The sequence below is a fragment of the Nelumbo nucifera genome, chromosome 8, assembly GCF_055504915.1.
Source record: "Nelumbo nucifera cultivar China Antique chromosome 8, China Antique-T2T, whole genome shotgun sequence".
Lineage (NCBI taxonomy): Eukaryota > Viridiplantae > Streptophyta > Magnoliopsida > Proteales > Nelumbonaceae > Nelumbo > Nelumbo nucifera.
Window position 1 is genome coordinate 30,531,646 of NC_142656.1, and position 23,519 is coordinate 30,555,164.

The following is a 23,519-nucleotide window of genomic DNA, read 5'->3' on the forward strand; positions in this document are numbered from 1 at the left end:
TTATGAAAATTAAGAGGGTTGACTACTGATCATCAGGTTCCCCAGTCCCCACCCCACAAACATGGTAGAGAACCTATTAAACATCCATGTAACTTTATATGCTTCTAGGGCAAAGAAAAAAAAAAAAAAAAGGAAAACAAAGAGTTGCACAAATTGTACAAAACTGCCGTTGATTCTGATGGTCGGATCGTTTGATCTGGAAATTATTCAGGCAATTAATTTTGATTTACTTCAAACTCATTTTTTAACTAAAAATCATTAAATTAATTAATGATTCATCGATTCGGGCGGTCAAACTGTTGATCTATTCAATGATTTTTGGTCTTTTTTTGTTTTAAATTATTTTTTAATTTTTTTTAAAACGGGCCATTTATTCGAACTGGACGATCGAACCATCAACCTAAAAACCAATGGCTAGAACGGTTCTATTTCTGGGTTTATTTTTTTAAACCATGTTATTGTATGCTTGTTATTTTATATACGTATATAAAAATGCAGGTGTTGAGCACATCCGTCATACACACGCTGGAACGTGGGCATAGACGCCTAAACTTGGGCGTGCATGGCGCTGGCTTGCGCCTGCTTGTGCCGGTGTCTATCTGTTGTGTCTGATTCACAACCACGAAGAAATAAGACTGGTCAAGTTGTACGCTCGCAAGTCACAACTCACAGGTGCGGCCTTGTGGTTGTGGTTGTGCTTGCGGTTGGCTCATCAATGACAACAGTTCGATCAATCCCATCTACCTCTCTACTGTCTACTACTGCATTAAATGATTCAATCAGGTTCAATTGTTTAAAGCAAAATGTGACGGTGGGCGGTGGCACTGACTAAGCTCAGGCGGACTTTGACTCTACACAGCCTGGGGCCATTCTGGAGTCTGGAGTAGATGGTTTAACAGGTTACAGACCATCTCTAATGTTTTTGATGGGGGCACAGCTTCCCAGCTCGACACCCTGAGTCAGCTTGGGGCATGATTCCAGAGTCAAGTTCCAACTTTGTCTCATCTCAAGATCAGTGGGCCAAGCTAGTTTCCAAGTGTGCCACTGGAACTCAACTCACCTTGTTCATTCTACTTGATATTAATTGTGTATTTGTGTTTTGCATTAATTCTATTACTTATATCAGATCTTGTTAACTAGCTGTCCTATTGACAGTTTCAACTATTTTAGGAAGACAACCAACCCACTTTATGAAAATAAAGTTGAACTAGCAGCCTTGACGACTCAGATGAAATTGGTCCCTAAACGCAAATTACCAAATTAATCCTATCACTTTGGGCTCAAGCCCGTCGTCGGAACTTGTTAGTTGTTACTACCAGTGCTTTCAAACCATAATGGACCCAGGTCCTATATAGATTTTGATGGGGTTTGACTGGTTCGATTGATTACTGCCTGGTTGAACCACCAATCCAGCTTCCCAGGTCTTATATATTGGTGAACATTTCTTTCCTCTGAACTTTAAATATAGAGAATGTTGTTCTGAATTCTGAAAGCTATTAAATATCCATTTTGACCCCATATATGAGAGTTTTTGTTTGTTTTTTTGGGGGTATCATTGGAAAACAAAAAGTTGTATGATTGCACTTTAAGAGATAAGAGATAATAGGAAACAAACAACCAATTTTCTCTTAAATTTAAAAGATTCTTCTTAAGAAATAAGAATTAAGAAGAAACGAACAGGCCCTAAATTTAGTTCAAGTTTAGAGCATTTCTTCATCAAGATAGGAAAATGCATGGTAGCTCGGTTCTCAATTAATGAGGGATATTTGGGTATTACAGTAATCAGCTGATAAGCCTCTAAGCATGTTTGGTGTGATGCCTTTGAGTGATGGTGGTAGTACTTTTTACGACAAACAAAAAGCCCAAGAGAAAGGGTTGTTGGTTAAATTAGGCCGGGTTGTTGTTACAGGCCTCGTTCTTTCAATTCTTACTCCTTCTGAACAAGATTGAACAAGAATGAATGACATTAGTTTGTTTGATTATAACATTCTTGTTATGGGCCTCATTCTTTTTACAATGAAAAATAAGCACATGACACTAAAAATGAGGTAACCTGCAGGCTGCAGCTTGAAAAATAACCATACCCCATGTTGCTTACATTCTTCAAAGAAACTCTGTGTCAGCAGTCCCAAACCACTAGCTTAGGTCTCTTAACTGTTGGTGTAGATATTTACCAGCAGATGGCCAAAGATCAATTATCTGTCAGCTACAGTTGTGATGACAATTTGATGGGCATCAACCACTGGCCATCCGCTAATAAAATCCTATGTCAATGGTTTGGAGATGACACAATTCCAAGTTCTTTTCTTCATTTGCACAACTAGGGTATTTGAGCCGAGCTAAGCCAAATACTTGGCTATTCGAGATCGGCTCGTAGAAATAGTGTTAGGTTCGAGCTCAATTTGAGTTAGAGACTTGAGCTTGAGCTCAAACTCGATTCGAGCTAGAAACTTAAGCTCGAGCTCGGCTCAGTTCAAAAGCTCACAAGTTCGATTTCAACTACAAGCCAAGCTTTTTCTAAAAAATAAAAATTATACATATAAAAGTAATTTTTAATTTTACATACAAAAAAATAAGAACTATAAAATTTATTTACTATTATACATAAAAAAAATAAAAATATTATATTTATATTTATATTTATATTTATATTTATATTTATATGTATGTATAATAAAAATTATTTATTTATTATACTAGGCACAATTAGGCTCGGGAGCTGAGCTTTTTCATAAATCGAGCTTGAATAGCTCGTGAGAAGCTCAGCTCATGACCACCCCTATGCACAATTACCTACTCAACTCAGCAATTGTTTTTGAATAGGTGCTAGGTGCTTCCTTTAGATTTCCTTTTATATTTTCTTTATACAATCAAAGCACCTCCATTTATTGATTCACATGTAGTTCAATTAGTTATCTCAGGCTCGAGCCTATGGATCAATTTATTAATGAGAAAATCTATGATGCCAAACGACATTATACCAAAATGACTTTGACCAATCACAACCCGTCGTGAATTTTGGTGAAAACCAACCTGATTGGTTCCTACTTTTATGATGCTAGTTGATTGCTTGCAAGTTTTTTCCAATATCATGTCTTTCCATTATCATATTCAAACCCTTTAACCTATATGTCAAGTTTGAACCTTACATATTTTTAGTTTGGAAGCAACTAAGAAATGGTAAGTTGAGAGAAACTCCTTCAAAATCTTCATAAAAAGTCTTGATACTTTCATGTGACCTGGTGTGAACCTCTCATCACACCAAAAACAGAGACCTCTTGCTCCTCTTTCATCCATATATTCAGTAGTTAGGAGTTTACTGGTGGTTTTGATTGTGGAGTTGGGATGTTTAGAAGAGTGTAGTTTGGAACAAAGATTGGTTTAGGCAATGGATTACTCAGAGTAAGATTGTGGGTTTTTGAAGGGTTAGGTAAGATTGGGGATGAGATAGAAGGAAAGGAGTAAGTGGTTATCGAAGAGCTTCTGTTTCTTTTATTTTAGACACCCACTGTGACTTCTTGAATTCTTGCTAAGCTCAAAGCTTGATGCAAGGTTTTTGGCATGAACATTCTCACAGGCATCTGTATATCTTCTTTAAGGCCAGAGAGGAAGCAACTGACTGCATATTCTTCACATACTTCCACTCGGTTAAGCAATTCTTCAAAAGCTTCTTGATACTCTTGGACGGAACCAGCCTGTCTCAAGTCTAGAAGTTCAGACATGGGATCTTCATAGACTGTGCTCCCAAATCTAATATTAAGTGCCCTCACATACTCCTCCCACCTTGGAGGGTCTCTAGTTAATCTGTTCTTCATGTAGATCTGAGTTCATCATCAAGTTTTTCAAGGATTCAATATCCTCTCGATGCCTTGCTTCCATGGCCTTTCATACTTTTAGACAGCACTCGAAACCACTTCATTATGTTTCTCAAAGTTTTCCCTAATTAGGGGTTTCGAGAGATTTTCAACCCTCCTTAAATCTTGTGATCGAGTTCCTTCCGCCATTGGTGCCAGAACCGATGCTCTGATACCACTGATGCAGGTGTCTTCAGCACCACTAACTACCTAATGAGCTGCCATGTAACTGCCTAGCCGAAAGTTCATTCTTTTAGTTATACATCAATTCTAAACCTTTTTTTTTCATTTGCCCTTTTGGAGAGCTGTCTGGTTTTAATGTTTCTTGTGTTTGTGTTTTTTGTAATTGGGCTTAGGAGACTATTCTTCACCTTTTTTTTTCTTTTGCCCTTTTGTGAGAGCTGTCTCGCTTTTATTTTCTTTGTGAACTCGCTTTGGTTTTAGTGTTTCTTCTTTTATTTTGGAGGCCTTGTCCTTTTCTACAGTCTAGGTATGAGGAGTTATTTCTTAAATGGGTGGCAGCTGTTTCTTATCATGTGTAGCTAACTAGAAATTTGTTTTTAAAGGGAAAAAGATTTGATCGTAATCGTTTGTTTGCTAAGATTCAGGGTTCTTTAGTAGAGAGACTCTTTTGAAAACGAGCATAAATAATGCTTCAATCAATGATTCTGGTAAGTTTGTTCTTGGTTCAAGAGTGCATCAGGATTCCGTTTTTATATTTTGTGATAGCGGTACTACTGGATTTGCTTGCTATTTAGAAAGCTTTACTTTTTATGGTGGAGATGGGTTTAAAGTCAACTGCTGTCTTATCGGACTTTCTGCAGTTTCTTTATTGAATGGGGCTTGTTAATGCTTCTTGGCTTTGAGGATAAAGTATGGCTGAATGATCCTCCCAGTTTGGACTCTTCTATGTATACTCTCTTTTTTCTTAACGAATTTTATATTTCTATCAAAAAAAAAACCATCAACGAAAAGAAATGAGAGGCACGACACCAGCAACAACTAGAAGCAGCTAGTGCCCAACTAAACAGTAACCATTCTATATTATTCAAGCTTTGATCAGATTGTCAATTGAACATTTATACTCTGGTTTGATAGGAATGAAATTCCTTGAGAATTATCCCTCATTTCTGTTTCTTACTTCTATCAAACCATGGCATTAGGGTCATTAATCAGCGAATTGAACATTACATGCTTATATAATTAATGCATCAACTAATCTAATTTGTAAGGAAGAAACAGCATTTGCAGACTTGTGCTAAAACATGCCCTTCCAATCATCATCATCATCATCATCTAATCCTGGTTACCGATACAGTGCCATATCCATCATTAAATTATGGGTGCTTAAATCATTTTTAGCACATTTCTGGTCTGCTTAAACCACTTTTAGCACATCCATACAAGTCATTTCTGGTCTACTCCCAACTCTTCTAGCCCTTCAACTTGTAACAGATCAGTTCTAACAGGCGCTGTAGATGATCTTTTATGCACATGACAACCATCTCAATCTACTTTCTCTCGTTTTTATGCTCTAGTAATTTCCTCTATTATCTGGTTTGCCATGTCAACAGAAGTACAAAATGGAGTTATGGCTCAATCCCGTAATAGCTGTAGTTCCTTAATTTGGTCACAAGCCTTCAATTTATTGTGTAAATAAGTTTTGTGTCTGTGGCAATCTCTATGCACATGCATGCATAGATGTGTGAGAGGATCCTAAAAAATTCCAAAAACATACTACACTAAACTTTCAAGTTAAAGAGTCTCCATATTAAATATGGAGATATCTACACAGAGAAGTACATGGTAATTTACAAAATTGGATTGATAGTAACCCACAAAATAATAAAACACATAAACAGATAAGGAATTACCTCTCCTAAATCCTGGTCAGCTTCCTCGGGCTTGGTTCAAAACTTATGTTTACTCTGGCGTCAGTTTTCCCCAAATATGACATCCAAATTATCTGATTGCATATGAATATGTATGTATGATAATTAGTTCAGCAGCTTGATACCACAGATGGGGACAACAATCAGCTGGGAAACTGAGCATTTAGTACTCTGTATTTCATAACAACAGCTTCAAGAATTCCATCTGATCTGAATTCCGGTAAAAACAGTCTTGGGTCAACAGGGCCTGGCAAACTGAACGAAATTGTAAATGGTCCAGGTGGGCACAGGGACTGCGTCTTCATCTGGAAAACACGTGAATGCCTCAATATAGATTTCTCACCGGTCACTGTCACCCCTCGAAGATGGACCTTCCCATCCTGTTCAATTTCACAACTGAACTGTCCTGCAAGGATAAAGATCAAAAGATCTCTTAAATAAAAGAACTAGCATATTTGCTCATAGACACAGGGAAGAAAAATAATAGTGCACCAAAAACATCAAACTACATAAGTTTTCTAAAATTTTGATGTCATAGGGTTTCTCTCTAGCATGCACAGGGTTTGTCTGTCTTGTTGAACTTATTTTCAATAAGTGTAATCTTTAAGACAATTAATGCAACCCCCTTTATACCAAAAGGGTTATTATCTAAAACTCCCCTCTAAATTCACTGCCTTTTCAAAACCTCCAGAGGGCCCCCTGTCATAGGATTTTTCATATCTAAAGCTCACCTTCCATCAGGTCACCATTAGTGACCATTAACAGAAATTGTCGGCCTAAGCAATAATCATTTTTAATGACAAAAATAACCCTGCTCAACCAGTCCATTATTAACCCTGACCACCCAGTCCCTTCTTCATTTCCAAAACTGGTTTTAGAACTAGTACTTTGAAAATGCAAGACGCACCTTTATCAGTAGAGCAGTTTGGAAATCAGAGTTAGATACTATTCTGGAGTTTCAACTCCAACTGCCCATTTAGGCACTTACTGAAAGCTTCTTTGTATGGATTGTAGCATTCACTTTCTATATCTTCTTCTTGACAGATATCTGATGCAAACTGTTGCATATACATGCAGTTCCTTTTTCTTTTATGGATGCATATGCAGTTACTTAAAGCTTTTAGTTTTTGTCACAATATCATACACAAGTGTTAAGGTTGACATTATTAAAATTCTGAAACAGAACAGTAAAAAAAAGAAAAAATAATCTGCAACACAACTGGATCAGATCAACAGAAAAAGACTAACAGCAGAGTGTCTTCCACTTGACTAGATTGGGCAATCATGGAAGCTAATGGATCACCAAGAGTCTTGGATCCTATCGGGCCAATTTATCCAACCAATTGTTGAGAGTGAGACAAATAACCTCTATGTTATCTCAGCACTACTCTTTTTGAACTATTTTACTAGCAGATTAAAGGATGCCATACCAACCCAATAACATGAACGAAGAAGACAATGGATCAGATCCAATCTTGGTAAAAAAAAACACCCATCGGTGCCTTCATAATGCTGCTACTAAAACTGTAGATTTTGCTTCTCTAATTAATTTCTCTCACAGTTCTAATCCACTTGATAAAATGAGAGGAATACAAGCCAAAATCTATTGTAAGTGCAAAGGTTGTCATCTAACTAACGAAGAAGAGGAAAAAAAGGATTAAAACAGAAAAGAGAAATAAAAGGGCTGGAGCCTTTAGTCTCTATCCTCCAGTCGCCTGTCATAAGATCCAAATTCAGAAGAGATCTCCAGGATGAAGAGACTAATCACAACTGTAAAAGATGCAACTGTGGGTAACAAGTAAAAAAAAGAAAAAGAGGAGACTAGTCAAGAGATTAACTATGTATCTCCATGAGAATACGCTCTTCTAGGTGCCAAATCACTTGGATACAGCATGTCAATTCCCAATGTTTCTTGGTTCAACAAATATCGGCCCAAGATAGCTTGGTATTAGCATTTCTAGACTAGGAGATGGGCTGCGACTGACAGGTATTGTAGACAGAGTTAAAAAAGAGTTTGACTGTAGCCACAGCAGATGTGGGCTCAATTAAAAAATTCTCTACCATCGGCTTTAGGAGGGAGGGAGAGAGAGAGAGAGAGAGAGAGAGAGAGTTACAAAGATTAACAAAACTAGGTTTTAGTTAGGAAGCTTGAAATCTGAAGGAAGTAGAACTGGGCCGTATATCAAGATCGTGGGTGTTAGAAATCAAGTTTACTCCCTACCATAAACCAAAACCACCCAACTTTAGTCTTACTTTTGAATGGAGTAACTGGGATTTTATGGTCATTTCACCAAAAAAAAAAAGACTTCACCTAAACCATTTATGTCCTAGCAGCAATATCTGACAGGGGGTTCTCTGGAGGTTTCAAAAAGTAAGGGTGACTTTATGAGAATTGGCCAAAAAGGGAAAGGGAGTTTTGAATAATAACTCTACCATAAAAACAGATTAATGACCCCCCCCCCCAATTCTCTCTAACCTTCCATCCCTCCCTTTTCCTTTTCCACCCTCACCTAACCAAAAACCCCAAGTGCAATGATAGAGCCACCAAATCACTGAAACAAAAAGGGATGGCCGGTTCCAAATTCCTACAAACGAGATTTTTGTGATCTTTGATTCCCTTTGAAAACTGTTGGGCTATTTGGAAGGAGCTTTGGGAAACTTTTGATAGATCGGAAAAGCTGGTGATTCACAAGAATGTGGGCACAGTAACTTTCTTATGGGCTGGGTTCTTGTGTTCTACAGAATAACACATGGTAATAACAACTCGTAGACTCCTGAGGGAGATTAGAAAATTACACAATCGCATTGATCCTTGAACTGATCCCAAATAATACCAATACATTTAGAGAACTTGTCCAGCTCATCAGGATGCCTTCTAAGTCAAATCAATCATTGAAGAATATAGAAAAGAAGAAGAGAAACTTGAAGGAGTGCCAGTTTGTATGTTCTGTCCAGACTTATTGTTGATATTGCTGAGATACAGCAGTTTCTTATAATCTTCTTGCTTATGATCATTAGTCAGTGTTATTGGGTCCTTGGTGTAATTGGACCCGAGGCCTATTAACTTATGTTGTTATTTTGGAGCTAATTTTATATTATGAACAGTAGCCGCCCCATTAAGGGCATTTTTAGTCTTTGTAATCAATCTTTTTTACAAGTATATAAGATGATGACTGGGGCAGACAGATCATTATTGGCTTCTCTCCATCTCTTCTTCTCTTCTCACTAAGATCTCTCTGTCTCTTTCTCTCTTCTTTCTCACTGTTAACAAATCAGATTATTGTTCTTTCTTTTCTACTTGGTATTAGAGCAGTCTTTTGGGATTTTTTGAGTCTTCCATCATGCAGCCCTAGATCAGCCAACTGCATGGTGAGTTAGAAAGCTGATTGAAGACTTCAAAAATGCCCAGTTATTGGATTTTTTTGTGGATCTAGAACCCTTTGTGTCAGATCATGGGTTGATCATTGAAATCAAAAGAACTAGAGGAAGAAGACTCCCGATTTCAATAGGATTTGTTCAGGTGATGGTTGCGCTGGCCAAGGATGCCACATGGCAATCTCCGTGGCTGTCCTCTCTCTCTGGCCACATCGACACCACGTGTAACGGAAGAGCATGACTAAGGAGGAGTATCCTGCATAGACAAGGAAGCGGACTCCGCTAGGGAAGAGGAAACCTCCTTAAGACCTCGGCGGACGACCTCATCCCGACAACCTTGGAAGCCCTATCCATCTAGAACACGAACACCCAACTATAAATAGGTATCCACCGCTCGAGGTAAGGGACTTTTGGAAGAACACTCTTTGAATACCTCTCTACACTACCTCTTCGGCCCGGACCAGCATTATTTCAACCTGCTCGGCCCGGCCACCTCTTTCTCTACCAAACTAACTTGAGCGTCGAAGTACCTACCCGAGGAATAACTCCTCGGGCCTCTGACCTTTCTCCTGGTTGCAAATCTTAGTGTGCGACTTTGTCCTTCCACCTCAGCCTCATCCAATTGGCAAGATTATCTGATTGTGTCCTCCATTCGAAACACCTCAGATCAGACATCATCAAGATTCTTCAATTTTGACCTAGGAAGGGGTGCTCTGGATTTTCTAGATTTCTTGGTGATTTCTGAAGAGGGTGTTTCAAACTTTGGAATTTCCTAAGGTCTCTAGAGGGAGCAGCAGCCTTTTCTCCTCTTTCTACCTGCTCCCACAAAGAAAGGAATCTTTGTGAGCGAAGGTTTCCAGGTACCAAAAGGGTGGTTTAGGCCTCTAATGGGGGTACATCTATTTTTCCTCATCTACAGTTGATTTCCTAAGCTATTAAGGAAATTATGGAGGGTAGTGGAGTTGAATACAAGACCACAGGTGAAATAGGACTAGGTGGAGTAGGTGCTAGTAACCCTTTTGGGTAGAAACTATAACTACAGTTAAGTTGGATGGCACAAGCTACGTGGAGTAGTCCCACTCAGCGAAAGTGACTATTGGTGCACGAGGAAATTTAGGGTTTGTCACCAGTGGAGAGAATAAGCTTGAGACTAATTTTTCCTGGAGGGTATAGGAGAATTACATGGTGATGACCTGGCTGTGCAATTCTATGTTACCCCATATAAACAAGAAATTTTTATGCGCTAACAAAGCTAAGGAGATCTAGGATTAGTTGTAGAAATTTACTCACAAAGTGAGAATGTTGCTACGGCCTACCAGTTGAGGAATCAGGTGATTTCTACTAAGTAGGAGATAAATCTACTGCAATTTATTTTTCAGCCCTCAAAAGTCAAAACCTTATAGTAGGAGATAGATCATTTGGAGATTGTGATATGGGAAAGTAGTAAAGATGCGGCCACATATCATTTGGGAAAGTAGTAAAGATGCCTTAAATGAATGTCTACAATGTCAACCCAAAGTATGACATTGCACGATAGTATGTTCTCTCTGTGATAGTGTAACTCCCTCTCAAGCACATGCTTTTGCGTCTAGAGAAGAGAGGAAGAATGTGATGATATAAAACTTAAACCTTGAGCAATCGGCTATAGTCAAGGTTCTAAATATCGACACAAGCCGATACGCCCGTGTCGGTGCTTTTTTTTATGTTTTTTTTTTCAAAACTTCGGAGGGGTCAATTTAAGTCCTGGCTACCCTCTAAACCATGGTCTAACCCGATACAACCCCTATAGGGGCATATCGGGAAGCTCCCGGCACGATACATATTGGCCGATATACTTTGAACCTTGGCTATAGTCAGCATAGTGAAACCTAAGCTAGATGGGGATAAAGGTGGTAGTGATGCTAGGAAGGAGGACAAGAAGGATTTACTCTAATGACCACTGTAAGAAGCCTAAGCATACAAGAGATACTTGTTGGAAGTTTCACCCACACCTTATACCAAGTCAGCTCAAAAATAAGAAAGGGGATACTAATATTGCAGTGATAGTGATTTATCTAGACCACCTACTATAGCTTCTTTAGAATCAGTTGCTACAGCTATAGTTAGGGTCGAGTTGGAGAGATATGGGGAGTTTCTGAGTTAGAGGGATACAACTAGTTTTAACTCTTCACAGGGTGGACAACAAGGTGCAAGTGGCCCAAGAGCTAGTCATTCTACTTCATTTGCACATACAGGTAGTTCATATGCCACTACAAATTATGCCTTCACTACAAGTAACCTCCCTGGATTATAGACTCAGGAGCCTCAGAACATATGACCAATACTTCCACCATCTTCTCCCCATACCACCTCTGCTCTATTAGAGATAGAGTACCCACAGCTAATGGCTACCATGTTCCATTGTTAGGAAGGGGTCAATCAAAATAACTGATACCATTACCCTACCTTCTGTACACCATGTTCCTAGATTAAGTACTAACCTTTTGTCTGTGAGCAGTTTGACAAAAATCTGAATTGTTCATTAATTTTTTCTCTGGGTCATTGTGTTTGGCAGGATCCGGAGTCAAAAAGGACGATTGGGAGTGGTCATGAGATGAATGGAATCTACCTTCTTGATGTTCTTCCCAATCATCAAAACCATCATGTCAACGATAGGAGTAATGAGTCAAAGTCAGCATGTCAAATTATGCTTTGGCATAATCAATTAAGGCATTTGTCTTTTGGGTCTTTGCTTTTGTTTTCCAAAACTATTTAAGTCTGTTAAGTTATCCATTTTGGAGTGTGAGAGTTGTCAACTTGGAAAACATTGTAGACATTCATTTAAGGCAAGTAATAAAAGATGTTCTTCAGTTTTTGACATTATTCATACTGATGTTTGGGGACCATATCATGTTACTTCTATGGGTGGCTACCATTATCTTCTTTTTTTTTTGTGGATGACTATGCACGGTATTCTTGGGTATACTCGACGAGACCCCCCCCCCCTTTCAACTAGTGTTATGCACCATCATTCTTCTTAATATAAAAGGTTTTTATTAAAAACAAAGAAAAATGAGATCCTCCTTCCTCTTCTTCCTACTCCCTTCCTCCTCCTTGTTCCTCCTCATTCCCCTCCTCTTAAGGAGGCATACACCTCCTTGTGTTCGGGAGGCTTACGCCTCTTATGTTCTAAAATACACCTCACACCTCTAGGTAGTCAAACACTTCCCTCACTCGCCTCCGCTTCAACAAGACCCCCCTTTCAACTAGTGTTATGCATCTTCATTCTTCTTAATATAAAATATTTTTATTAAAAATAAAGAAAAATGACATAATCCTTGTGTTCGGGATGCTTACGCCTTTTACGTTCTATACCTTACACCTCTAGATAGTGGAACGCCTCACTTAACACCCTATTAACCTCTTTGCATACCTCTCTAACATTGGAGTCCAAAAACTTATTTCATTAGGTCACTCCCAAAGGGAGGACTAAATAGGACTAGGACAAAGGCCAACTAGAAATGGAGCATTCTAAACAATCCATAATTGAGTATACATCCCCTTCCCCAAGTTAATTGCTATTATGCAACTTTTCTCTAAATTAAATTTCAAAACCTAGTTTGTAACAACAGGAGCTCCATCAATTCAAAAGCTTCTATAAAATCATTAAACTTTCTCATGCTAGTGGTGACCTACTGCTAGGGATACCAGTTTCAAATGAAAACCTAATTACATTGAAGTCCTCTCCCAAACACCAAGGCCCCTCCCAAAGTCGTTTTATTGCAAAAAATTTCTCCCATATCTCATTCTTGTCCTTGTAGTTGTTGGGCCCATAAACATTGGTTGCCACCCAAATGTTGCCATTTTCCAAACTTTGCACTCAAATAGAAAATCTCTCAAATCAATTCATATAAAGTTTCAAACATTTCTTCCCTCCACATTGTTAGTATTCCCATTGATGCCCCCGAAGGAGTAAACGTCCATCTAACACCTCTTGTACTCGATAAACTTCAAACACACTTCCTATCCACATCTACTGATTTTGTTTCTTGTAGCATTACAATATCTGGCTTTTTCCCGCTTCAAAAGATCCTTAATTACCTTTCTTCCTTGCACTCCCTAGCCCTCTTACATTCAAGTTTATAATCTTCATAAATCCTTATCTTAAAGACATCCTCTACTTCCTAACACTACCTACTTATGACCTTTTCCTTCTACTCCCCTTCCACTAAATTCAATGTCACCTTCAATATCTGAGATCAATCTCTCCACCTCTAACTTCGTTTTTTTCTCTTCTTCTTCTCCGCACTCTTTCTTGCATAAAACTTCAACTTCTCGGTTTTTTAGATCCTTCTTCCAGCTTTTCTCCCCTTGTTTCCAATGAAGAAGAATCTATCCCCTTGTTAGTTCCACCCTCAGGTTCTGCACACCTAGCCCACCCTCCATACCCCCTAAACTAAGTCTCCCTCACCTTCTACTGCATCTTCCTTCCTTTTGTTGCAAATCCTCAAACATCACACAAATTAACTCCCAAATTCTATCAACATCGTTACAGTTAATCACCTCCTTTTAGTCTACTGTCACCCCCTTCTTCTACCGCCTCATGGCTTCCTTTCCCTTCATCAGGAAAAGATTGGGGAACAGGCACATCTGTCACAAGAAAACAGCACATATTATAACCAAAACCTCGCCAACTCCCATACCTGGAAAGGAAAGGTCAGGACTGGGCATGCTGATGGTAGCTTGATGTTGACTATGAAGTAGAACACCAGACTTCCCCTTAGTAGACTGCTGAGTGGAAGAAAAATCAGGGGAAAGAAGTTCTTTGTCAACTGCAGGAACTGCTTTGTTCTTATCCACAACTGGCTCACCAAGGCAGAGCCTCGGGAATGAGACCTTACTCCTACCTTGACTTCTCTTCACCAGGGAGTGCACCTTGCGCAACTTCAGCATGACCTCCTGCTATCTTCCCTATTTCCATAACATCAATCACCCCTTGACCTCCTCTTTATTTCCTACATACTGATGGAGATCACTTTGAGTCCGAAGCACCACACAGAATTCATATTTATTTTAGGCATAGATCGCATTAGTTTAGAGTTTACTTTGATTAATGCAAAATTTGGGTTTTTTGTAAAATTTCTTCTTAGTAGGGGGCTAATTGTAATTTTCATATTTGGTAGGGATTTAATTGTAATCTTCAGTTTCTAGGTTTCTTATAAAAGCACATTATGTTGGGCTGTATCATGTTATGTTTTGAAGAACAAATTTCAACTCTCTTCTTCAAACTGTTCTCCTCTCTTATTCTTTCCCCTGTTTCTTCCTTTCTTCCTTTCTTTTTTCCTCTAACAGGTGCTGCATCAATTTGGTATCAGAGCCAAGGTTCAGTCCCACACCTCTGCCCAGTTCCACCATTGAACAAGCAGCTGCAGTTCAATCTTCTTCTTTCTCTCTTCTCTCCAATCTGCATCTGAACTTTACATTAGTCACTGCCTCACTCTCTCTCTCAGTTTCTTTTCTTCTTTGATTCTCTTTACTTTCCCTTTCTCCCTTCTTCTTCCCCAATTCTATTGACAGAACCTCAACAATAGCCATGTCACTCCAATCACTTTTCCTCTCTTGATGTTTTCCATCTCTGTCTCCCACCACCTCTTTCTCTCCCACCTTCTCTTGTTTCTTCTTCTCTTTCTCTTTTCCTCCTTTTTTTCGTCTTCTTCTTCTTTTCCTCTTTCTCTCTTTTCCTTTTCATGCTGTCACAGATATTCAGCATCATTCCTATCCCCTTGATTGTTTTCTTTCTTTCTTTTCCCCTCTCTCCTTCTTCTTCCATTTATTTTCTTTATTTTCTCTGCTGCTACAACCAAGCCAAAAACACCTCTGCCAGCAGCATCTCTCTCCCCTGTCTTTCTATTCCACGAACCAGCAGCTAATTCAAAGTAAAGAATATAATATATTAGTATATTATATTAATATAATACAGTATATTAATATTGATTATTCCATTAATAATTTTTATTTAATATTTCAAATAAAATATTTATAAAAATAATTAACAAAACATAAAAACAAAAGAATAAATTAATTACTTTATAATATAAAACATAAAATATTTTTCAAGTAATAAAATATTAACTAGTTAGTATTTTTTAAAAAATATAATAAAAATCATAATAAATTCATAATTTATTAAAAATCATAATAAATTCATTAAGTTTTATAAGAAATCAGAATTTATCATAATCTTAATACTACAAAAAGGAGAATCAGTTTATTAAATTTATAATAAAACATAATGTATTATAACTTTAATATTTAAAAAATCAGAATAAATGTATTTCTATTTACTAGTGTGAAATAAATATATTAGAATTTATAATAAATCAGAATTAAAAATAAGAAAAGAAAATATCAGATAACCTTGTAAAAACATCAAAATGCATAATAAATCAGTAAATCGCCATTTACTAATTTGTTATTGATCTTAGTTTCTTAGCTTTATATAATGGTTGGGAATAAGATAATAGTCTAGAAATATGTATTAATGCTTCTTTTATCATTTTACAAAATATCTTTGCATATTTCCACATATTTCATAATATTTCCATAATGTCTCTAATTTTTACAATATTTCCCCTCGACATTTCCGACATATATCCTATATTTTGGTAAGCGACATTTCCATTGACATCGACATTTTAAACCTTGTTGCCCATAACCCAGTTCAGCATGACCGGACTAAGCACATTGAAGTGGATAGACATTTCATCAAAGAAAGGGTGACTTCTGGGGAAGTTTGTCTCCCATACATTGTTTCTGACCTATAGCTTGCTAATGTCCTCACAAAAAGTGTTGCAAGGAACAAGCTGGAGCATGATCCACGCAAGTTGGAAATGTGACATTTACTCCCAACTTGAGGGGGAGTGTTGAGTTGGGCCGATTTCTAGTTATTGGGCCCAGTTGTTTTGTTCTTATTTTAAGTTGTTAAGTTAGGAAGTTGTTGGGATTTAGGCCCATTAGCATATGTTTTTTAAGTTGTGACTGTTCAGCTACTTTAGTAGCCGCCCTACTAAGGGCATTCTTGTAATCTTTCATTCTTTTAAGTTAAGTATAAAATATAACGAGGGGTTGGCGGCCAGAACTAATTTCAATTCTGGTTAACATCTCACTCTTTCTTTCCTCTCTTTTTCTATACTGCTGAAACTCTTCATCTTCTTCTTTATCTTCACAAGGAATTCATCCTGATTTACAAATAGTGATTTCTACTTGCAGAGAAAATCTCGCATCTCCTCTTGGAAAATTCTGGTATTCCTTTCTTCCCACACGGACCAGATCAGCGTTGCTCTTGCACACCTCAACATAATTCTTCCTCTTCTGTGATGCCAAGGGAAGAAAGCAGGATCAAAAATCAAACTTGGGAGAAACTATATTTCTTTGGGAGGAAGAATCACGTTGATAAGAGCCACATTAGCTAACCTACCAACCTATTTCCTATCCATGTTTAGGATACCACCTAGGGAAGCTAGGAAGCTAGAGAAGGTGATGCGAGATTTTCTCTGGGAGCCGGGAGAAGGTAATAAGGATCACTTGATAAAATGGGAGATTGTATGCCAGAATAAAGAGGAGGGAGGATTGGGGTTAGGGAATTTGATTAAAAAGAATAAAGCACTGCTGAGGAAGTGGTTGTGGAGGTGGCCAGTGGAGAGAGAGAGGCTCTGGCATGAGGTGGTGGGTAGTATCCATGGTCACTCTGATAATGGGTGGGATGCTAGAGTATCACGGCAGGCAACCTTGGCAACTCCTTGGAAAGCTATTCATGACATCCTTCCTCAGTTTCTCAGTTTTGTCAGGTATGATGTTTGTAATGGTAACTTTGTTCTTTTTTGGGAGGCTACCTAGGTTGGAGAGACCCCCATTGAAGGACCTCTTCCCTTCTTTGTTCTCTGTTTCAAGGTACAAAAAGGAGTCTGTCTCAAAGTTTTGCTCCTTTATGAATAATTCATTAACACCGAATTGGGATTTTGGGTTTCATAGAGGTCTAAGGGAAGAGAAAATTGTGTCCCTAACAAATTTGCTAAACCTACTTGATACAGTGTGTTTGGACCCTTCTAAACCCGACAAACGGATCTGGACACCCAAGCCAAATGGATCTTTCTCTTGTGCTTCTTTCTTTAAATCCACTACTCATCCTAACCCCACTCAGCCTTTTCCATTTAAGGAAATCTGGTGTAGGCCTGTTCCCCCTAAGGTTATGGCTTTTTGTTGGGAAGTGCATTATGGGAAAATAAACACCTTAGACATTCTACAAAAGAGAAGACCTTATCTTTGTCTTTCACCTTCTTGGTGTATCCTTTGCAAGTCACATGGTGAGGACTGTAACCATCTATTAATTTCCTGTTCATTTACTGCAGAGTTATGGGAGTGGCTCTTCTCATTGTTTGGGCGCAGGTTGGTTAGGCTAGTGGATGCAAGTTTGATTTTTTACCCTGCTTTCCTCCCTTGGCAGAACAGAAGAGGAAGAATTATGTGGAGGTGTGCAAGAGCAGCGCTGCTCTGGTAAGGAATACCAGAACCATCCAAGAGAATGAGAGAAACTTAGAAGAGATGAAGGACTACATTCTAAATAGGGTAATTTCATGGCTAAAATCACTGGACTTATTCCATCAGTTCTCATATAGTGATATTTGGAGGAATTGGTTAGCAAGTGGCTAATTGTTCATCTAGAAAGACTAAAGTGAGTTTGACTTGGGAGCCCCCTCCTGAAATTTTTTGAAGCTGAACTTCGATGGAAGTAGTCTTGGTAATCCAGGTCCGTCAGGGGTGGGAGGGGTACTGAGGAATGAGGCTGGGAATGTGGTTCTTATCTACTCGGGGCCCATAGGAGCTGGAAACTCCACCACGGAGAAACTTGCAGCTGCTATCCAAGGAGTACAGCTAGCTGTGCAGATAGGTGTGGAACATCTGATAATAGAAGGGGACTCCAAGGTGGTAGTGGGATGGCTACAAAACCCGGACTCTATAGTGTGGTGTTTTAAGAATGAAATTAAAAAATTCAACTGTCTGACAAGGAGCTTGACAGTGAGAAAACAATGGGTGGGGAGATCTGCAAGCTCTTTGACTGATGGTCTTGCAAAGCAAGGGGTAAACAGGGAAAGTTTATATTGGGCTCAATTGTAGATTGAATCTGTTTCCTGTTTTCTGTTTTCTGTTTTCTGTAATCTATTCTCCTTTGTCTTTCTTCCTGCTATTAGGAGAGGACGCAGCTCGTGCCTCTCCATGGGAAGCTTGTAATTGCCTATTTCTCTATTAATGAATGTTATCTCTTTACTCATCGAAATAAAAATCGAACTTGCATCTGCTGGCCTAACCAACCTGCACCCAAACAATGAGAAGAGCCATATTTCTTTGTGTTCTTGGCTTCTTGCTGTCACCTACAAAGGAGCCTATATGTCTTTTCTCTTGTTATTGAGAAAAGTTACAAATACTAATAGAAGGACCAGAAAGGAGTGATCAATCTACCACCCATTCTCTCTATTGTTTCTTCTTTTTTTTTATAGTTCTCTCTATTGTTTCTTCTTCTCTTCTTGTTTCTTCTTATTTTCCTTGACAGGTTTGCGTACAGTTCGGATTGATAATATTCAATATTGCTGAAATAAAAGAAATGTTCTCTAGAGAGGTAAATCTAAGTTCCCTGTTAAAAAAAAGAAATTATGTTTGCTTTAGAAAAAAACAAGCAATAATAATAATTTTGTATTTTTATAGGTAAAATCTAAACTACCTTTTTTAGATGCTACATCTTTAGGTAGCAACTCAAGATACAGGTGCAACTTGGGTGAGTTCAGGTTGAGCATTTGTTAAAAATTGAAGGTGTAAGCTATTCAAATTGAGCACCCAACTTGCACCCTTAACTCAAAATGGAAAGGGTCCATGTGATTTTTCATGCCACCCTCTTTCTATGCAGTGAACTGCAGAATACCACAAAGAACCAGTACTTACACCCTTAATGTAAGGGACCATTAGTAGGAGTAGTGCAAAACATGGCAAAATTTGGGGCTGAAGCTGAAAAAAAAAAACTATATGCAGTTTTTCTTTGGTAGGGGATGAGAGGTAAGCATTACCAGGCAGTTGTCAGAATGCAAAAAATGGGATTTGATCCCCAAACACCACGTACCCCAAAAGAATTCAAAATAAAAGACTTTTCCAATAAGATAGCTATTGTCATTGAAAAAATCTGGCATCTTGGACGAACTTGGTCACCTCATTTTTTAATGATTTTTAATAGTGAGCCCACCCTCTAAAACCAGAATTCCTATGTAAAAACCAGCCAGGTTTTGGTCATCCATCCAAGTATAAATGAATAGTTATGGATTTAAGATTACCATAGTCCCTCAAGAGAAGTGACCCCAAATGAATTGCCAGAATTCGAGCAGGTAAAACATGTATATGATACACAACACCAGAAAACCCTATTGGTGCCAGCATTATCACATTTAATTGTCAAAAACTTAACCATGAATAGGCAATATCATAAACATTAGATAATAATGTGACTAGTACAAGAGAAATGAAAATATAACTTACCTGGATCTCTCTTGACACCAGGTAAAGCAACCCGGAAAAGATATGCATCTCTGCTAATTCCTATGTCAACAAGACCAACAGGTGGACCAGCTCTCCCTTCTTTTGCTGTTCCAGTTAAAGCTATAGGTATCTTAGAGTTCCACTGTTCCACACTGGGAGTGGAAGTGAGTGATAAAATGGATGGCCCATCTAAACTGCAGGTTCTAACAGGAACATCTTCAATCGGATGCTGACCATGAATATATGTAGGAACCATCTGAGGCAGTGCTTGCATTTTAAATGGATCATTAAGGCACCTCTTTTTCCATTCATCTCCATGCCTTGCAAAGCCAGGAGCATTTCCATTAGAGACCTCTTTTGTCATTGTCGCATCCCAAGATCCCATGTTGTTTGTTTCACTTTTTTCCTTCTCTGTATTGTACCAATGGCAGAATTGTTGCAATTCTTCTCTATTTATCTTCATATCATATATGCCAGTTAAGTATCTGAATCTTTCCAAATCCTCTAACTTAATATATGAAGTGTCAGGATTTTCGATTAGAATGATCCCCTTGAAGATCTTATGTTTTACTCGGTACGAAGTTTGCTCGTGAAGATTCAGTGGAAAAATACATGTGAACTGCCGTGCATCTTCAAGTAAACCTGAGTTGGGCAAGGGTAGCTTACCATTTAAATACATGTATAATGAATGTGGTTTCAGGACTGCACTTGGATGTGCATTCCTCAAGATGTAGTAGTACAAGTTCTCTACTTGAGGAAGATTAACAAATGAAGAACCCAAATCATTCAAACTGTACTGTGGCAGACCTTCCGCTACTCTCTGAAAGGCTGACCGCCTTGGTACATCGGATTTTACATCCGGACCTAAGAAAGTGCCCATAATGAAGTTGAGCAAAAAACGCTGGTCATTTATGGATGCCTCGGCCAACAGCCTAGGGTGTTTGTTCTCTTGCGCATCCATGATGTCTGTTTAGTTTCTTTCAGTCTTTTCCTTTTCCAAGAAGAGAAGCAATCTCACATCATGTTAATAAATCCATACACAACAGAAAATTACATTATTGAAAAGTAGAGGTCTATTTTTTGTTATCACTGCAGAGTGGACCTAACATAATCTTTTTCAGGGAAACAGCAAACTCATGTTAATGGACAGAAATAATAGTATATCTCCAATAGAAAATAACCAAAGAAATGACAGAATACTCAATAACGAATGTCCCTCTTCAATAAATCCATGATGAAGTGAGAGAGACTTGGAGCTCAACCAATCCAACTCCATCATCAGTATACTGCTTCAACATAAGACAGATATAGACTGAACAACTTCAACCTTTGAAAAATATACTTGCATACATTGAGAATAGATAGAATAAATACTGAAAATGAACTACATACAAAGATACAACACAATGTTAAATTATTTATCTCCTCCCCCAAATGGCAATAGGGAAAACTTTTATTAAAGGATAAATAAGACATAAAAGATATAATACGAGGAAAAACTCCAGAAATAAGGGAGCAGCCCAAAACACCCATCATCCATGGAAAGTGATCTTATCAGAACTTGAAATCTATAAGGACAACATATTCAATAGACTGAAAAAGAATCCCAAAACCCAAAACATTCATCATGAAATGAGTGAAAACTGAAACATGGTCCTATTATTTAAATGGCAAACTCTTTAGAAACTTGTTCTTCTTACCATCTGCTAGGATCTTTTAGGCTCCATTTGGTTTGTGGGATGGGAAGGGAAAATATGGAACATTCTAAATTTCTTCCCTTCCCATGTTTGGTTTGTGGGATGTGATGAGATGGGATGGGAAAAAGGTGGGATTATAGATCCCAATTAATGGGATGTGGAATCCCACAATTTTGGTGGGAAACAAGTGGGAGTGTAGGGGGGAACTTGTTTAACAAAAAAAAAGAAAAGAAAACCTCCCTTGTAGTGTTTCTAAGAGTTAATATTAGACCTATGACTCATAGATAAATTATTAATAATTTAATCAATTAAAAATAATTTAATCAAATTAATAAAATAACATAACATATTAATAAAATAATTTAATCAAAACAAAATAAAATATAAAATAATAAATCTTAAACATATTAATTAATGTTAATAATCATTTAACCAATTAATATCAAACTAGTAATTAATAATTCCTTAATTAACTAATTAATTAATTATTGATAATTAAATTAAAATAAATTGATAAGTAAATTAAAAGAAATAATTAATAAAATAATCAATGAAAATTAATTTAATAATTAGATAATAATTAATTTTAAAATACTAAACTATTAATTAAATTATAAGTATTAATAAAATAATAATAATGAAGTATAAACTAATACAAATTAAAATATAATTATTCATAATAATTAATATCTAATTAATAATAAAAAAGTATTATTAACGAATTAATAATTAACAACAAAATAGTTAATAATTCAATAAGTAAATAAAGAATAAATAAATAATGATTTTGTTATTAATCTAATTAATGACTAAATAAATTAAATAAATAAATATTTTCAATAATTAACAATACAAAACAAAATAATTAAATAATTCATAGAAAATATTAATAAAATAAAATTTAACATATCAATTCTTGATTAATAATTAATTAACTAATTATCAATATTAATTAATTATAAAAATAATCAATAAACCATTAATAAGATATAATTAATTAATCATAAAATATAAAATAATAAAGTATTACTAATTACCTAATTAATTAATTAATAATGGTTGTTAGGGTTGACTTTCCCACTTTTCCCTTTTGAAACCAAACAATGGAACGTGAAAATTTTCCACCCATTTTTCTTTTTCCATCCCACAAACCAAATGCTTTTTTAAAGAAAGAAATAGAACTTTTTAATGTTGTTAACGCCCTTTGGCACAAAATCATGCAGAGACTAATTCTAGTCATGTGGACTGGGCACTTATATAGATTTCACATCAAATTAGTATGTATTAGGTCTAGACGGTGGTTCACTATAAAGTATGATACAGGTAAACATTTCCCCTTGTATGTATTGTGCCTACTTTTTTTTTGTTTACAATACATTTTCCTCTTTGAACATATTGAATCTTTTAAGGAGCACAAAAAACCAAGTTCAGCCCCCAAAAGGAGATCTGGGCCAATATTTTCTGGATATCCGGTGCAATTGAATGACTTTGTCCTCAAAGATTCTGTTATTATTTCTCATATAACCCCTAACATTCGCAAGAAGAACTTCTCAAAAACCTCTTGCCCGTGTGGGGGGGGGGAGACTTGAATACTCTTTGCTGCTGCACCACAACCCAAGTACTCAACTAAGCCTTTGTCCCAACCATATCAAAATGTCTATATGAATCCTGTTCCACAATACTACTCTGTTCAGTGGTATGTCTACAGTTAAATTGTAATACCTTTCATTTCTCACTATTTCAACCCATGTCCTTTTTTGGTCTGCCTCATCTCTTCTAGACCCTTTCAACTTATAACCAATGTTTTCAACCCATCATTGACCTGGGTGGTTGAACCACTTGACTCATCACCAGATCAAGAAGCAACTTAGTTAATCACCAAAGAATAAAAAAGAACGTTGAATTGGTCAACTACCTATCAACCAGATAGTTTAACTGTCAAACCATTTGATCCGCATACCATGTGACAAGTAAGACCATATTTCATATTTAAATTTTAAGCTTTTATTTGACCAAAAAAATGCATAAATTCTAAATTTTTAATTTTTAATTTTTAGTTTTAATTTTTGATCTTTTTGTGTCTTCAAACATTCTTTTGGTATTCATTGTATTCATTGTGTCTTCAGACATTCTAAGTATACCCT

At 37.1% G+C, this 23,519-nt stretch overlaps 1 protein-coding gene across 5 annotated transcripts in view; it reads right to left on the reverse strand.

The window, feature by feature from the left end:
• Positions 1–4,871: 4,871 nt before the first annotated feature.
• The window catches only part of LOC104590068 (increased DNA methylation 3-like), a 44,330-nt gene continuing 25,682 nt past the window's right edge, over positions 4,872–23,519 (reverse strand). The window contains exons 2-4 of one of the 5 annotated variants that reach the window (XR_016079512.1): positions 19,679–20,964; positions 5,729–6,152; positions 4,872–5,408 (exon numbers count right to left, since the gene is read on the reverse strand). Coding sequence is in view for 4 of the 5 variants with exons in the window: in XM_010248591.3 (XP_010246893.1) it covers positions 5,890–6,152; positions 19,679–20,639 (1,224 nt within the window). In the remaining variant the exon portion in view is untranslated. Of the gene's footprint in view, positions 5,409–5,443; positions 6,153–19,678; positions 20,968–23,519 lie in introns of those variants that run through there. The other 4 variants (XM_010248591.3, XM_010248590.3, XM_010248588.3 and 1 more) reach the window with 4 other exon arrangements.